This window comes from Nuphar pumila, chromosome 8 (genome assembly GCF_984573655.1).
Source record: "Nuphar pumila chromosome 8, dmNupPumi1.hap1.1, whole genome shotgun sequence".
Taxonomy (NCBI): domain Eukaryota; kingdom Viridiplantae; phylum Streptophyta; class Magnoliopsida; order Nymphaeales; family Nymphaeaceae; genus Nuphar; species Nuphar pumila.
Genome location: NC_143256.1, coordinates 22,222,026 through 22,240,552, shown reverse-complemented (window position 1 = coordinate 22,240,552; position 18,527 = coordinate 22,222,026). Strand labels below are relative to the sequence as shown.

General features: G+C 37.1%; 1 protein-coding gene across 2 annotated transcripts in view; it reads right to left on the bottom strand.

Moving 5' to 3' along the window:
- Positions 1 to 16,765, bottom strand: part of LOC149829778 (cystinosin homolog) — a 57,393-nt gene extending 40,628 nt beyond the window's left edge. Inside the window, exons 1-5 of one of the 2 annotated variants that reach the window (XM_090015621.1) lie at positions 16,591 to 16,765; positions 16,318 to 16,450; positions 15,394 to 15,483; positions 15,182 to 15,306; positions 12,189 to 12,231 (exon numbers count right to left, since the gene is read on the bottom strand). In XM_090015621.1, coding sequence (XP_089871747.1) covers positions 12,189 to 12,231; positions 15,182 to 15,306; positions 15,394 to 15,483; positions 16,318 to 16,450; positions 16,591 to 16,709 — 510 coding nt within the window. In that variant the 5' untranslated portion in view covers positions 16,710 to 16,765. The remainder of the gene's footprint in view (positions 1 to 12,188; positions 12,232 to 15,181; positions 15,307 to 15,393; positions 15,484 to 16,317; positions 16,451 to 16,590) is intronic. The other variant, XM_090015622.1, reaches the window with a different exon arrangement.
- Positions 16,766 to 18,527: the final 1,762 nt, after the last annotated feature.

Sequence of the window (18,527 nt, the reverse complement as noted above, 5' to 3'; positions counted from 1 at the left end):
CAAAGGGGCTGCAGTGAAAATTTTCCCACACACGATAGGGTTGTGGGTTTCCTTTTAATCAACATAATCATATTTTTATGTTACAAATATGTCCTTAATTCACATACATAAGCAACAACAATTAATAGGTGATGAAAAATAGACAAAATAATATAACATGCTGCAACATGATGTAGAGCTGTAATCTGGATCCAGTATTGGATTTGGATCCAAATCCCATCACGCATCAATACCCTCCCTCAAGAGAACCATGAACAACTTACTCTTCAAGTACCAAAACCTTTCTTTACTTAATCCCTTTGTAAACAAATCTGCAACTTGATACTGGGTCCCAACAAATTGCTTAGAGATCTCTCCATTTTCAATTTTGCTTCTAATGAAGTGCTGATCTATCACTATATGCTTTGTTCTTCCATGCTGAATAGGATTGAGGGATATTTTAATCGCACTTTGATTATCACAAAACAAGATGAAACTTGACATTTATTGATGTAGATCAGTCAATAAATATCTAATCCAAATAATTTTAGATGATGTTGCTGCCATGGATCTGTATTCAACTTCAATAATTGACCGAGCCACTGCTTCTTGCTGCTCCATGAAGCAAAGTTATTACCAATAAAAACACAATACCCAGAGATAGGCCTTCTTTCATCCAGATCTCCTGCCTAATCAGCATCTGAAAAGGCCATGATTGTTAAATCACGTTCTCTATAATCACCCTTCTGATAATATAACCGATCTTCAAGGGTACATTTTAGATATCTAAGAATTTTTTTGACAGCTTCAACATGAGTCACAAAGGAGCAGTGCATGAACTGAGAAACTTGATTGACAACATAAGCAATGTTAGGCCGAGTAAAAGTGAGGTATTGAAGCATATACACGATGCTTCCATATTTTGTAGGATTGCTAAAAACATCCCCTTCGTCACATTCAAGTTTTTGCTGCAAGACACTTGGTGTAACGCCCCAAAATCCCGAACTTGTAATTTTTAGAAAAAAAATGAAATTTTAACAATCAATCCTTTTTCAAAGTTGAAAATAATAATTCAGGGAAAGATAATTTGTGGAAAGAACAAGTCAACGAACCTTGGGCGGATTACAGGCGAAATTCTCATCCAACAAATTGGGTTTGTATCTCAATACATTCATTCAAAACCATGAATATTAAAAAAAAGGTTTTATATAGAAAGAGTTATTACAATTATACAAAATTACAAAAATGTGCTCATGAGAGAATAATAGAGAAAATGGATTCTTGATATCATTGTGTCATCGCACCATCGCCTGCAGCATCAGTCTATTCGTCACCTCTTTCCCATAAAATAGGTCAGACTTATGAAAGCCTGGTAGGTGCATTGATATCAGACAAGACTAACATATGCATTATCATATTTCATAATATTCAGTTTCAAGAGAAGCAAAATGAACATGATAATCTTGTTTCAATAATTAACAACCTGTGGGTACTCATAGGACAACTGAGACCATTCGGAGGTTTATTATTTTATATAAATTATAACCTAAAGGACTAGCTGAGTCCACTCCAATGAAAAAGGTTTCAGAGACCGAGAGAGAATTCCCCAGAGGCGAGAATAATTGGAGGATGCATCCGAACTTCTGCAGAAGTCAATGGGATCTACCACCTAGGATAATATTTGGAAGCAGTCCCTAACTCTGATAATCGAGAACACTGAGTCATTGACACTCGAGGAACATAGTTGTTAACAACTTATTCATCGGAGTTTGCACCTCCTATCCTCTCTCTTGACAGAACCAATGGATGAATGGGTGCGTCAAGTCTTATTTTATCTGACAACCTATTCAATATGCTTTGGTCTTTTAAACCAAATTGAAAATCTTGCCTATGAAGGCGATCATCTTTATTTACGTGATTTTTCCATAAAATGGTGTATTATCACACAACGAGGTTTGTCATAAACCTTTAATTATTTCACCGTCGTACGAGCATGTCTTACATGTCTGATAGTACTACCATGATGAGAAAGATATTGGTTTCTCAGAAAGAACCCCCAATCACAACACTAAAAATCATAATTTTCTAATAAGGACGAACGCAACAACCTTGATGCATGAGAGCATATGAACTGTATTTTGTTCGTAGGATAAGCAACACATGTGCATGCTGAATATCACGAACAAGCGAATGTAAAACTCTTATTTTATTTTACGAGACATCAGAGTATGCGAACTTGAAATCTCGCATGAAAATTCTTTTGAAGTTTTAAAGCAAGAATGCGTAAATCTGCGTCTTAAAATAAAACTAGCATAATTTTAAAGTAAGCAGGAGTACGTAAGAGTACGCAAAACTGTGTACACTATATAATTATATATGTATACAGGATACATATATATTAAAGCAGAAGCATTTGCACATAATAGCGCGAGACGACAAAGTAAATAACATAGAGTAGGGCCCGGTGTGTGAAACCACACATTGGGCTAAATAAATTGCATAAGGCCCGATGCACAAAAGCGTACATCAGGCTAACTAAATTGTGTAAGCAAGGCCCCGTATACAAAACCGTACATTGGGCTAAGTAAATTGAGTAAGCAAGGCCCGGTGTACGAAACCGTACATCGAGCTAAGTAAATTGCATAAAGCAGGAGCTTGTGCACACTACAACGCGATGACAAAATAAACAATGTAATTTAAATGGGTCAAGAATACGCAAAATTGTGTCCTTGAGTTAAAAGCATACATATATATATTTGACGTAAATATAATACATATATATCAGAAATGTTCCGCCGTTGTCATCGTATGCAACTTTCTCCTACTTCAGAGATGGTCTAAATCTCTGACGATTCTGAGCGTAGGTTATCAATTTGTTTGTGCCTCGGTATGCATGTCAGAGGTACGGAGTCTTGTGTATTGCACCGATATGGTGCGCTAAAAAAGGTTTTTATCGCACTGTGTAAGGAACGAGGTTCTTGGGAGGTTTTCTGCAATTTAAAAAAAAATCACATTTTTTGATGGCTCATTATAGAGTCTTGTGCTTTCTACTTGACCTATGAAATGCCTCTTGTTGGTCTTTGGTAAGCTTTATCCCCTCTATTTTTAGTGATATTCATTGCGAGTAATACGATGGAAAAGGAAGGGATTCAAATTATCCCAGTTAAGTTAAACGGGACAAAATATGCATATTATGCTAATTTTTTGGAAGCAGTGGTTGTTAAAAAAGGATTGAGAGGCTATTTAGATGGTTCAAAAGCAAACCCTAAAGCTTTTGATGAGGGTTTTGACAGGTCTATCAAGGAATGGGTTATGAACAATGTTAGAGTCAAGGCTTGGATTCTTGGGTCCACGGAACCAAGAATGGACATGAACATTTTAAAATTCCATGAGGCAAAAGAAGCTTGGACTTATCTCTGGCAAGTTAGGCAAGAAAACTGGGCAAGACATTATCAACTCACCTAAGACTTGAGAAGTATGCGCCAAAAAAGCAAGACAATAGAAAAATTTTATTCTGATATGCAGAGGATCTAGGATGCTCTTGCATTGATGGAAGGGTAGAAGAAATGTGAGAAGTGTACAAAGTGTGTGTCTTGCACTTCATGTCAAACTTGTTTGGGGGCTTCTTGATCAGCACAAGGAGACAAACAAAGTCATTGAGTTTCTCATGGCTCTTCGAGCAGAATTTGATGGGACAAGGAGTGCCATCTTACATCAATCTCACTTACCATTCGTGACTCAAGTCATTGCTCAGCTAAATGCAAAAGAGACTAAGATAAAGTATCTTGGATCTTTCTCTTTTGGGGATAATGTCATGGTTGTATTTAGGCAGATGGGTGACAGAATGGGTAGAAGAGGAGGTGGTAGGACTGGAAGACAAGGTGAGATGGGATTTGGAGGAAGAAATGACCTTAGTTCTGTTCAGTATCACTACTGTAAGGGCTTTAGTCGTATGAATAATTAATGTTCCACACTCAAGAGAAAGAAAGGGGGTGCATATGCAGCTTCTACTGAGAGTGAGGGTGTAATGCCCAAGGATGAGCAATTAGGTGGTTTTACATCAATTGGTGGTGAAGTGATGGGTAGTGGACAGCTTCAGAGACTAGAGCAGGTTTAGTAGGAGATCCAGCACTAGATTCAGCAATTGTAGCTTCTTGCTCAGTCAGTTGTTGGTTCTTCTTCCTCTACCACTCCTGCCTCTTTTTATGGTACTGCTTTCTCAGGTATCTCAGGTCCTTCCTCTAGTTGGCTAATAGACTCTGGGGCTTCATATTATATGACAGCTAATAAGTTTGTCTTAGCTAATTGTCGTCCCTGCAATAGCAATTTTCGAACTGCAAATAGTTCTTCTATGTTTGTCTTTAAAGTAGGTTCAATTACCTGTGACTCTTATCCTGGTGGAAAATTTAATCTTTCTCAAGTTTATCATGTTTCATCCCTTGCTATGAATCTTATTTCTAGTTAGTCAAATTACCAAACTTAACTATAATATTATCTTCTCCTCTGTTGGTTGTGTTGTGTAGGATCAGTTATCAGGAAAGAAGATTGAGATTGGACATAGGAAAGGAGATTTATACTACCTAGACTGGATTGGTACGAAGAAGCAGAAGGAAGTTAGAACCGGATATGGAGCTTCAGTTTTGTATGAGTCTGTTTTCTGGCACCAGAGACGGGTATATTTTCAGCTCTAAGTTGCAAAGTTTAGTGTCATAAGAAAATTTTGGAAAATCTAAGCTAGTTGTGTCAAATCATGTTAAAGATTGTGTGAGTTGGCAATTGACCAAGAGTCATGCTTTGCCATTCAAGTCAAGTGATAGAGAACCAGATAGTCCCTTTGATTTGGTTCATTCAGATGTATGGGGTTTTTTTGCTATTGTGTCAAAAGGAGGATCATCTTATTTTGTGACTTTCATAGATGATTGTACAAGGTTTACTTGGATATAGTTTATGAAAATAGAAGTGATCGTTTTGAAATCTTTAAAAGCATTTGTGTCATGGTTGAGAATCAATTTACAGCTAACATTAAAACTTTGTGTACTGACTCTGGTGGTGAATATATTAGTTATGTGTTTAAAAGATTTCTGCAAGAAAGATGTGTGGTTCACCAAAAGTCGTGTCCTTACACTCCTGAGCAAAATGGTATAGCTGAGAGAAAGAACAGGCATATCTTGAAAACAGCAAGAGTTCTTCTGTTTGGTAGAGAAGTACCTAAAGTATTTTGGGCAAATGCAGTTCAACTGAGCATTTATCAGATAAATCGTATGCCTTCTGGAGTACTTAAAGGTATATCTCCTTTTTAAAAACTATATGGAAAAGTTCCAAACTATGATATGTTGAAGGTATTTGGTTGTTTATGCTTTGTCTTGCTAACTGACAGATTCAGAGATAAGTTATCTCTTAAAGCTGTCAAATGTTGCTTTCTTGGTTTTTCTGAGAGCCAGAAAGGATACAAGTGCTATGATCTGATTAGAAAGAAAGTTATCAGATTTCGTATGTGTGGTTCAGCTTCACAGGAAAGTAGAGAGAGAGAGAGAGAGGAGATGCACAATCGGCTGGGGCAGCACACTTAGGGCTCGACCTCCAAGCCCTAACCTTTATAAAACAAAAGGATATACAATGAGCCTTGTAATATCAGAGATATTACAAGGATGCTATTAATGAAGCAATATTTAGCATGTGTCATTTAACATGCCATGCGTATGGATCTGGATCCAGATCCATACGCAAAACTCTATTTTAACACCCTCCCTCAAGTTGTACGTGATTTTGGAGCATGTACAACTTGCTCTTCAATAGCCAAAATTGGCGTCCTGTTAACCCCTTGGTAAACATGTCTGCCACTTGATCTTCTGTTCGAACATGACATAGTTCTATCTCCTTCATCTCGACTTTCTGCCGTATGAAATGTTTGATCAATCTCAATGTGTTTCGTTCTGCTATGATGGATAGGATTACATGCAATGTTTATTGCGCTTTGATTGTCACATAAAAGAAATGATCGAATAATTGTCTCCCCAAGGTCACTCAATAAGTGTCTAATCCATGTGGCTTCTGCCGTGCTTGCAGCCATCGATCTGTATTCAGCCTCTGTACTCGATCGTGCCACTGCCTTTTGTTTTCTGCTGCTCCAGGACACTAAATTGTGTCCAATATATACACAATATCCAGAGACAGATCGTCTCTCATCTGGATCCCCTGCCCAATCTGCGTCTGTATAAGTGATGAGTTCATGTCCTTTACGCAGATTATCGTTCTTGCAATAAATAAGTCTGTCTCCTATAGTTCCTTTTAAATAACGTAGAATGCGCTTCACAGCTTCCATATGACCCTCCGTTGGAGCATGCATAAACTGGGATACCTGATTAACAGCATAAACTATATCAGGTCTGGTAAAGGTCAAGTATTGTAACATCCCCACGAGACTTCTATACGTTGTAGGGTTGACACAAAGATGACCATCTTCAGAGCTCAGCCTTTGATGTAATACACTAGGAGTACTGACTGGTTTGCAATTCGTCATCCCGGCTCTTTCCAGAAGGTCAAGAGTGTATTTTTGTTGCATGAGTGTCAATGTGTCTTGTTGTCTGTCAACTTCCACACCAAGAAAGTACCTTAACTCCCTTAAATCTTTCATCTTGAAAGTTTTCATTAAAAACTGCTTCACGTCTTGCACATAATTATCTGAACTCCCAGTGATCACAATGTCATCAACATATATAAGAAGAAGTATAACAACGTCTGCCTTTTGGTAAATAAAGAGTGAGTGATCCAGAGGGCATCTTCTAAAACCATAACTCTGAATTTGCATAGAGAAACTTTCAAACCAGGAATAGGACGCCTGTTTCAACCCATACAGAGATTTCCTTAGTTTGCACACTCAGGCAGTAGGATCCTTCTCGGCATAACCAGGAGGTTGCTCCATATACACTTCTTCCTTTAAAGTTTCATGCAAAAATGCATTTTTAACATCCATCTGGCTAAGGCTCCAACCTCGATCAACTGCTAGGGATATGATGACACGAATAATACCCATTTTGACTACCGGACTAAAAGTTTCATCCTAGTCTTCACCATATTGTTGTGTGAATCCTCGAGCAACAAGTCGTGCCTTATATCTGTGAATGCTTCCTTCAGACTTATACTTGTTTTATAAACCCATTTTGAGCCAACTACATTCTTTCCTTCTGACCGAGAGACTATTTCCCAAGTCTGGCATTCATGAAGAGCTTCCATTTCTTCATTCATAGCTTCAGTCTAATGACGGGATTAAAGAGCTTGATTAAAACAAGTGGGTTCATCCTGTTTTGTGAGCTGAGACATAAACAACTGGAAATCAAGGGAGAAGGTCTCATAACTCACCAATCGTTGAATAGGATGCTTAATGCGTGACGGCCTTTGAGCTGGATCATTGGCGATGCTTTCCACATTCCTCGGCTCTGTATTTTTGTCCCGTCTAGTGTATATCTGCCCAGAGAAGCGTTCTACTGGGAGTGGTTCAACTGGAGACTCAACTGGAGATAATTCAACATGTATCTGTGAGTCATTCAACTCCCTACTCAAGCCGAAGGAAGGACAATTTGTCTGACATGTTTCTCTTATATTAGCAAAAAGATTTGCGCTCATCCATGGATCATAAACTTCTAATTCTCGAGATGGCAACGCTGCAGAGTCATTGACTTGAAAATTTCAAAGAGGCCATCAGGCTCTGGGAACATTGGTCTCTGCATTGATAAAGATCTTCTACCTGGTGAGCATGGCCGTGTCGTGAGGGAAATAGTAAAATCAGGTGCACTCTTAACTATTGGAGTTCTAACAGCAGGTTTGATTAGTTTCCGGCAAGGAAATTCTAGGCTTGGTCAAAAGCTAATGCGAGCTCGTGTGGTTGCCCAGGGTGCTACTGTTGCGCTAATGCTTGGTACTACTGCGTACTACTATGGAGACAAGGACAAGTTCTAATCACTCTGATACCATATCAGATTTCGTATGTGTGGTTCAGCTTCACAGGAAAGTAGAGAGAGAGAGAGGAGATGCACAATCGGCTGGGGTGGCACACTTAGAGCTCGACCTCCAAGCCCTAACCTTTATAAAACAAAAGGATATACAATGAGCCTTGTAATATCAAAGATATTACAAGGATGCCATTAATGAAGCAATATTTAGCATGTGTCATTTAACATGCCATGCGTATGGATCTGGATCCAGATCCATACGCAAAACTATATTTTAACAAAAGTATGGGTATCCAGACATGTTGTCTTTCAGAAGAATGTGTTATACTTTAGTCAGTATAGAGAAAAGACAAAAAAATGAGACTAACTTGTCATTTTTGGTTCCCTTTGAAGAAAAAGGTGGGAGAGAGAGGATTGAGAGTCAAGGGGAGAAAGTTCTAGCTAGAGGAGATAGGTTTGGTCAGACTTACTCGAGGAGACAGGTTTGGTCAGTCTTAATCGAGGAGACATGAAGGTGTGATTGCAATTCCATTTTTAGATCAAGTGGAATAGCAAGGAAGTGAAAAAGTCAATCTTGATCTCATTCCTACATCAGTAGATTCGGGACAACAACGACAAAACTTTCAGTTACTATCTTCTTCTTCATCTTCTGGTCAGGTATGTAAAAGTTCTAAACCTTTTGTACTTTCGTCTCATTTTGCTTCTTATGAGTCTTTTGCACCTCATCATCGTGCTTCCATAGCTTTAATCCTTGTAAGAATATGAGCTTTTTCAAAGATGTTCACTAAATCACCAATAATGGACACTCAAAGAGTTCCACTAAAAATACCAAAATAAACAATCAAAAGAACCATAAAAAGGTTTCACACACAAATACCCACTAAATGGGTTTAAGAACAAGAGAAAAATAATGAATTTATTGATTGTAATCCACACTAAAATTCATATATTGAGTGAGGGCAATGGCCCATATTTATACACAAAGAAAAGGAGTATATAGAGAGTTGTTGGGCTCCCAACAACTCTATTTAGAGCCATTGGGAGTCCAACGACTCTCTTTGTATTGACTAGTCAATACTTTGACTAGTTTAATACAAACAAAAAGCAAACTAAAAAAGCTAAAAAATAAGAAAACCTAGTTACTAAGTTTATATATTTACATTTTTAACAATTCATTCCTATGTTGAGCCTGAGTCCTATGCAGAAGGAGCAAGAAAGGAGTGGCAAAGAGCCATGATTGATGAAATGGATGCACTTGAAAGAATGCAGGTATGAGAACTAATAAAACCTCCTCCCAAGAAAAATATTATAGGCAGCAAATGGGTGTACAAGGTAAAGACAAAGGCAGATGGGTCAATGGAGAGGAATAAAGTCAGATTGGTAGCTAAGAGACAATTAGCGGTTTGAAATTGACTTTATAGAAACTTTTGCTCATGTGGCTCATATGACCACGATTCGTACTCTTTTAGCAGTGGCAACCATAAAACAATGGAATCTTTGACAGTTAGATGTCAAGAATGCATTCTTGAATGGAGATTTACAAGAAGAAGTGTATATGGAATTACTATAAGGATACTCAGATCCAAAAGGTAGAGTTTGTAGACATCGTAGAGCTCTATATGGTTTCAAACAAACACCTCGAGCTTGGTTTGAGAAGTTCAGTTCAACAGTGAAATCACTTGGTTTTGATCAAAGTCATCACGATCCTGCTTTGTTTGTTTTCTTTTACTCTTGGAAAATGTATATTGTTTCTTTATGTAGATGATATGGTTCTCACTGGAGATGACATAAAGAATACTGAAGAGACCAAAAAGAAATTGGCCAGTATGTTCGAGATGAAAGATTTAGGGCATTTGGAGTACTTTCTTGGGCTTGAGATAGCCTACTCTTCAAGGGAACTATACTTGTTCCAACATAAGTATGCCACAAATTTGGTTGTGAAAGCAAGATTGGCAGATGACACAAAACAAGTAAATTCCCCCATGGAGGCTAACTTGAAGATGAGAGCAACTCATGGTATTGAGCTAGAGGATCATGTAGTATACAGGCAGTTAGTTGGGAGCCATATATATTTGACTATATCCAGACCAAATATAACCCACAGATTTCATGTAGTAAGTCAATTTATGAGTGCTCCCCGATCAATTCACTTGGCATCAGTGCTCAGGATCATCAGGTATGTCAGAGATTCTATACACTACAATATGCTTAGGATCATCAGGTATGTCAGAGATTCTATACACTACAATATGCTTTTCTCGTCTTCATTTAGCAGGGAGTTGAGAGTTTTCTGTGATGCTGATTTTGGAGGCTCCACTAGAGATTGTCTCTCTACTAAGGGTTTTGTGTTTTTCTTCTCTACTAAGGGTTTTGTGTTTTTCTTGAAAGCTCCCTGAATTCGTGGAAGATCAAGAAATAGCAAAGGGTTGCCTTGTTTACTGCAGAAGTAGAATACAGAGAGATGGCTCAAGTTGTCGCTGAGATTATTTGGATTAGATGGTTATTAAAGGAATTGAGAATTTCATATGAAAATAAAACTCAACTATATTATGACAATATGAGCGCCATTCATATTGCAAAGAATCCAGAGTTTCATGAGCGCACTAAGCACATTGAAATATATTGTCATCATACAAGAATGACTTATGAAGATGAGATTATAGCTTTTGAACATGTCAACTCAAAGAATCAAACTGCATATGTGTTTACAAAAAGTCTTTTTCCTTTGCATTTCAGTTCTTTCCTTCCTTTCCAAACTTGGAATGATTCATTTACATCCTTCCAAGTTTGAAGGAGAGTATTGAAAGTTTATGTAATATAGAGTAGCATAGTGTTATGTAAAGTAGCTTTATATATGTTAGTTTGTATATACCTTATAAAGAAGGGGCATAGTAGTTATTTTAGATTTTTTCTTTTATGTTGTACTAAAGGGGCCAACCCTCGATGAGTTATTGTTCCTCATTCATGACAGGCAATACAAGAACTTTGTTCTCCCCATTTTGTTGTGCTTCCTCTAACCCTAACCTCTACTCTTATCTCTTTGGATTTTCAACAGTCCATTTGGTGAAGAACATGCATTAGCTCAAGAAGTTTTGATATGTAATACAGTTCTCTAGAGGAATTTAGAAAATCAATGACTCGCAATCAACCAAAACTTCACAACAAAAAAGGTATGAATAATTACATCAAAACAATTAGATTCAAAGCATGTTGTTTTCTAAAGAAACTATAACACACCTAGAGGCTCTGATTAATCAAACAATACCTGAGATCACGACTTTCTGCTAGAGCATGGTATTCTTGAGGGCACCAACATATATACACACATTCACACAGTATCTATATACATTTATATATATGGTCCCAAGATTCTGAATCTGTCAATATATTTCAGATTCAAGTTAGATTAAGATTTAAAATCATCTAATTTTCGTTATAGTTCAAATAAACTAGTTAGATGGACAGGTCTCAATAACATAATCGAAGGATCTTGGATTTGAACCCATGGGGGTTATCCCCAGATTGCCTATCCAAAAAAGAATACAGGTATGCAATCAGATATTTGCATCAGTCCATTGCGTCAAATTTGTATTCAAATAGCAACTCATATTTGGTCTGTGTTTCTCTTTTGCAGCAAATATTGACAGTTTGACATGGAAATCTGCCACCATGGCTTCTAACAGGATGTTCCATGTGTTGTTGGTTACAGGCAAAGAAGATTATGCATTATTGATAAATCGAACAATAGAATGCAGTAGACCCTAAAAGAGTGCATATCTATGAAGCAAGTTTTTCACTGAGATGCTATTTTCATGCAGATATAGGCTATCACCTACAATAAGTCTCCTTTGAAGTCGATTGTTCGGTAGTGCAGTCAGTTATAGCCTTAGACCTTAGGATTATAATAAGCCTAAAGCAAACTGGAAATTTTGAAACTTGACTATGTTTACTCTATAACAGAAGACCTTGCATATCTGTATAATACCTCGATCAGCTATCTCCAAACACCATTACAAGTGTCAGTTCAGCATTGCTAGGTATATCTTTTATGCATAATTGTCTTAATCAGCTTTCTAATTGGCATATATGATGTACAAAATTCACCGTAAAACTAATATATGTTGCAATCAGATGCAGAGATTGAATCAGTGAGCACACAAAAAATACTCTGGGATGCTTCAAATCAGTTACCAGGCATTACAATTGTCAAAGGTAAAAGGAACATTAAATAATTCAAACCATGGTGAGGTAAATAATAACCTGGGGAATGTATTTGATGGTTGTCATGAAAACTTGTATCGAACTGCATTGAAGAGAAACCATAATGCTTCAGTTTCATCTTAATTTCACTGTAGGTTTGAAACTTTGAATATACAATGCAAACATCATCATCCCAGGAAAATTATTCATGTAGATATAAGAAATGAAAGCATATGAAGTTATTTCAGGTTGGACAAGATCTTTTTCACATAATAAAATCTTTACTAGAGATACCCAATGCATACAAACTTATATGAAACTACAGTTGGCATAGAAGCAATTCAAGCTGACAGAATCAAGATAATTACAACATAAGAGCATGCAAAAAGAGTTGGATTTCATCACTAAGCATAGAATACAAAACAACACCAGTGAACCTCTATCAATTTCAATACTAACTAAATGGAGAAGAAGCATAAAAAGGGGAAACTTCATTAGCTGTCAAAGAATGAGTAATACAACATATAGAGGAGGTCCCCTTTAGATTACACATGAAGACAAAAATACTTGACTAAGGCTCCTATAACTATGTTATAGAAATGCCCTTCTAGAATAGACATATGTACAAAGGAAAGGGGGTAGCAGATATACGTGTAATGAAATATGCGAAAATACAAAATGATGGCCTCTAAGGGCTTACAAGATCATAAACACAAACTGCACAACTGCACATGCACATACATAAGTCCAACTAAGGGACAATACAAGAGCACAAAGGCACAATACAAGCGCTAAGTGCATTCAAGACATTAAAGAACTAAAGAGAAGAATACAAAATATAAAAAATATTGATATTATTGAGCACGAATGCTTAAGAGAAGCATTAAAAAACAAGAGAGGGGTTCACCCCTATTTATATACAAGAGGTAGTTCAAATAGAGCTGTTGGACAATTCCAACAGCTATAAATATAGATGTTGGACTCTTCCAACAGCTCTATTCACTAGTCAACTATATGTTGACTAGTTCAAAAAGAATCCAACAGCTCTATTTGGTCTTTAACCAAATAGTTCCTATAAAAACAGAAAAGGACAAAAAAAATAAAATAGAGTAAGAGAATTAATGTGCCCCTAATGGTTATTTACCTATTACATCATTATAAATACATATATATGTGAATACATACAAAGCATATATATATATAGAGAGAGAGAGAGAGAAATATATATATGCATAGAACTTAACATGTAATATCAGTCAGAGTTGTCAGTCGGGAAAGTGGGAGCGAGAACCGATTCGAGAAGCGGAAGTGGGAAGTGAGGCACTTCCAAAATTTTAGGAAGCGGGAAGCGCGGGACGACTTAGAAGCAAACAAGGAATCGTCTAAGAAGCGACCTAGGAAGCGAACAGGAAGCAAGGGGGAAGCGAAAAAAGAGAAAAATGTAAGAAAAATAAAAAAACACAAAAAAAAATTGAAAAAATAAGGGAAAGCGAGCTTCCCATTTTTCTTGGCGCTTCCCCGCATGTTTTGGAAGTGCCACATTTCGTGCTTTCGAAACACGCTTCGGGGAAGCATGCTTCCCCATATGGTGTGGCGCTTCCGGTAACCCTGATATAAAATTTACATTCCTTAACACTAATGAAGTAGTATGATTCTCCCAAGTCCCTCATGTGGAACCTTTTACCTAAATATTCCTTTATCTCACTCATCAATGATGTTAAGTTCCCTATGATAATAATGTCATCAACACATGAAAGTCACTGTATTCACTCCATTTGATGAAAAGTGAATGATCAATGGCTGCTCGCATGAAAAACCATGCACAACTTTAGGGAGGCTAATAAAAAGTGACTTTGGGGACAATTCTGAAATTTTATCATAATGTCATATGTTGTAAATGCAAAAGACTTGTGAAGGTACTTTAGATATAATGTGTCATTCTTAAGCATAAACCTTTAATAGAATGGTATAAGCCATGTAAGAGAAATTGGTGGCTTGCTCTCCTGTTATTCAAGATTTTCTTATCTTCATCTATACATCCCTATGTAACATAGGTACTTCTAGAAGACCCAAGTACCCTAGCTGCACAGTGTGCAACATGGGGACAGGTACGGGTACAGATGTGGGTGCAGTTAGTCAAGGTCAACATGAGTCAGGTGTGGGCAACAAGCAACCAACTTTACCTAGATTTTAGACAGTTAATATAGAACGGAACAATTTTTTCCATTTTTAGGTTTTAGTTCCTACTGACTTTGGATCATTTTCTCCAAATTTTGAGCATTTTAGTTCATCATGTGCAGTCAACAAGCACCAACAAGATCCATCCTATTTTTTAGACAGTCGACATTGACTTGATCAACGTTGTACAATTTTCAAGCTCAATTAATGTTGACAATGTCCAATCTTGGTTAAGATTGTTGAGTACATATACATATGTATAGCTGCACCCTCATACCCATCTTTTACAAGATTTCCCATGTCGTACCCAACACCTGCACTTGTACATACTGGGTGTGTCCTCTCCTCTATTCCTATATCATCTTGTGACCCTTTCCATTCACATTGGAAGATTCATTAATAGTTTAATGTGTTACTTTTTTGTGACATTCACTATTATAGATGTACTTCACCGCTTTAAGCATATGCTTTAAACATTGAAACTCAAACCTTGGTTCAAGAGATGCTGATGTTGAATAGGAAGCTCACTGCTACTGACGTTTTAGAGTTTAAATTACATGGAAAAATTGCATGCTCTGCATAGCCATTAGAACATTAAAGCTTCTCCATGAAATTTATGATATGCTATATACTTAGTCAAACCACCAATTGTTCACTACTATATGTATCCAACCTATACTAAAAATATGGTAGGACCCACTTCAAACCTGATTAGGGCCCATTACCATGCATTGCAAATTATTTTACAAGATAGGTAAATTTCACAGCACATCAGTGAATGGCTTTCAACCAAATACATGCTAGTATACCTACTTCAGATTCAGTTTTAATACTTTTACAAGTGGAAATTGCTTGCATGCTTGCAATCGTCTCACTTGAACATTGAGATGAGCCACAGCCAAGAATGGTTTCCCAATGCTATGAAAAAGCAGACTGCAGAGAAAGCCCACACAGCAACAGTGATTGCAATACAAAATTTTGAGACTCTTTGACAACCTCGCTGCAAAGATCAAAAGAAGCGCATGCATAAATATATTGATGTTAAAGGACATGATATTAAAATGTTAGTTTGTCTGACTCAATTTACTTCATAGATGAGAACTTGGAAAGTAATGAATCCTGTCAAAAGAACAGCATGGACTGAAAATGCTACATCATTTAAAGCTACTGGTATCATCTGCAAAACAGAATGATCGATTAACAATGAACCATTTAGGTTGTATGAACATCAGGCAATAAATATAATTGTATGAGTTGCATGTACTTAATACATGGAGTAGGTAAAACTGTAACAGTAAGTGTTTGGGAATGGAAGGAAACTCCATGAACTAAAACACATGGAAAGAAAATCGAACCAATTCTAGAACTCATTGAAGGGGTAGAAAGACACAATAAGCCTAGCTATGCAGCAAGGAAAAGTATGTGAGAAAGAAAATTAGCCAAATTTCCATTGGCTGTATATTACAGCACAAAAGAATAAAGAAAGTTGAAAAATCAAACATTAACATAATCTCTAGGACTCAAAACTCAGTCATAATCAAGAGTCATGCCAACATGCTGTGATGCAAATTCACTATGCAGAAGTTATCATCTCTAGGTTCAATATTTAACCCTGACTTCTTAATTAATTGTGACAAGACTTGATAACATCCTATCTTCCCCAAAGAAGACAACATTCACATGCTAAAAGAAAATCATAAACACCACCTACCTGAGGAGACTTCATAAAGAAGTAAGCCAGTTTATAATGAATGCACAGGCCCCACGCTTGCTCATGTGTGTGTCTGCGCGCACACACACACACACACACACAAAAGGGAGGAAACTAGCCATGCTTTTGAACTATGGAATTCTACGATTTGAATTATAAAAAAGATCTTTGCACAATAAGCCAAGGAAAATGAAACCCATAAAAAATTCCATGTAAATTTCCAAAATTCATGTTGTGGGTGTTTATCAGTTACTCAAAACCCAAAATCGAAAAATGAGAAAAGAAGAAAGACGAGAATACCTCATCATACCCATATTTCTGGCGATACTGCCTTTGAACAACAGGGCTGAAGTATAGAGTGGCGTTGTAGATGAGGTAAGCTGTGTGCTTCGTCAAATTGAGCACTGGGAAATCGAAATTCAATCCCACCACGCTAGAGGAGCACAAATCAAAGAACCATGAGGGAGAAAGAAGGAACATTGGCATGAAAAAAATGATGGGTATTGCACAAATTACGGAATAATTAGAAAACAAAACAGAAGAAGAAGAAGAAGAAGAGAGAAATGGTGAGACCTCTTCCGGTAGTAATTGAGGAGGACTTGTGGGTAGAAACTGAGGGACCAAGAGGAGAAAGCAACCCATCCAAGAACTTGGTACGTTACCTCTAGAGGGAGGGAGTGCCAGGACGACATTCTGTGTGTGAGTGTTGTGCGAGTGTATGTGCCCGCGCGCTATGAAAAGGGAATCTGAGGGCCCGGCACCCCAACAAATCTATCTCAACGGGTAGGATTCGGGTCGGATCTAGATATAATCGAATCCGACTTAATCGAATCAAACCTAATCAAATTTGGATTCGGATGAAAAAAGATAGAACCGAATCCAGATTCGACTAGTCCAAAATCGATATTTACACTTAATTGGATTCGGATCTTAGTCCAAATGGGCGTTTGATCATATTCGGATTCAGATTCCAATAAAAAATAATATTGAATCCCAATCTGATTTTTAATAAGATCTGGATTTGGCTACCAAATCCGACTAATCAGATTTGGCTACCAAATCCTTTCTATGCAGGTTGGATTGCTCTCCGTTAAACAACATTAATTTGGAATGTAAATTACGGTTTTATCCTCTTACAATTTTGAATAATTGGCTAGAGTTAGTTAGGTGAACCAGAAATAATTCAAGTGATCATCTAAGCAATTTCTTTAAAAATGGAGTGTTTGTCTTAAATATTTGAAACTTGAGGCAACTAAATGTAATTCAACATAGGTTATGCACCTGTGTGTAAATTATCCAACAAGGTGTATTAGATCATAGTCACAAAACTTGTCCTTGAACATCTTCATCTCATGGAACAATCTTGGTTTGTTAAAATTTTGCTCTTTTAAGTTTTGAGAAAACTTGGGTAACTTAATTTTTTCGTTAATTATCCAAGAAAATAAAAATAAAATAAAATCAGATAAGACGCCTTACGAAACAGGAAATGAGAGAGGGAGAGAGAGATTTTGAGTTATTGAAGAAAAAGATTAGGAACTCAATAGTTTAATAAATGTTGTATTATTTATTACATTATTGATCAGTAAAGATAGGGCGAGTCAATTGCAACTTTTATGTTTAAGTTATTCATTTTAATTTGTTAAGTCAGGTTATCATATTTTTTGAGATAAATTCAAAATATCACCAATATTTCTATCTATGGTTAAAATTGTTTACCCAAGCATGAAGGAGATTTCTAATGTACATTTGAAAAGTGAAAGTGATCCAGTTTCACACGAAAATAAATTTATTTTATTACAATAAATCCAAATCAAACGGTAGATATAAAATTTGATTAAACAGGCGTTAATGTCACACTTTTCCTATGCAACCCCAATTCTCATGACAAATTTTCACCCACAATTTACTCTTTCTTTCCAATTTGCCAACTTGCACAATAAGCACTACCAACTAGGACTGGGCAGCAAGCTGACCGGCTACTCGAGCCCGGCTTAGTCCGGGTTCTAGCTCCATCCTTTTCTCAATCATGAAGTTAGATATCAACAAAAACCTATTCACTAATTGGTCGAAGGGCAAGAACAACACAGTGACTGACCCACCAAAGACCAAAGGGAGGACGTTGCTAAATGCTTGGCCCATTTCCCGCTCATGGGCCTGTGGGTCAGTGGGCCTAGGGGTGTCAACGAGTCTGGTTTACCCAGACTCGACATGAACCAAACCCTATAGGTTCCAGGTGATAAATAAGAAGACCTGATTAAGACTTGGATTCGGGCCCGAAGGTTTGATTAATACATGGATCGGGTATATTATGTGAAATTTTATACCAGCCCCAGACTCGACCCGAGTTCCGATTAAGACCTACAATTTTTCAATGTAAAAAGGATAAAAACTATGATTTGACTGGGTATGGTCTGGGTTTGGTTCATGTAGTTTTTATCGGGTCTGAGTATGATTTTTCTTATAGTGGACCCGATTAGACTTAAGCCTCGACCTGATACCGTACCCAAAAA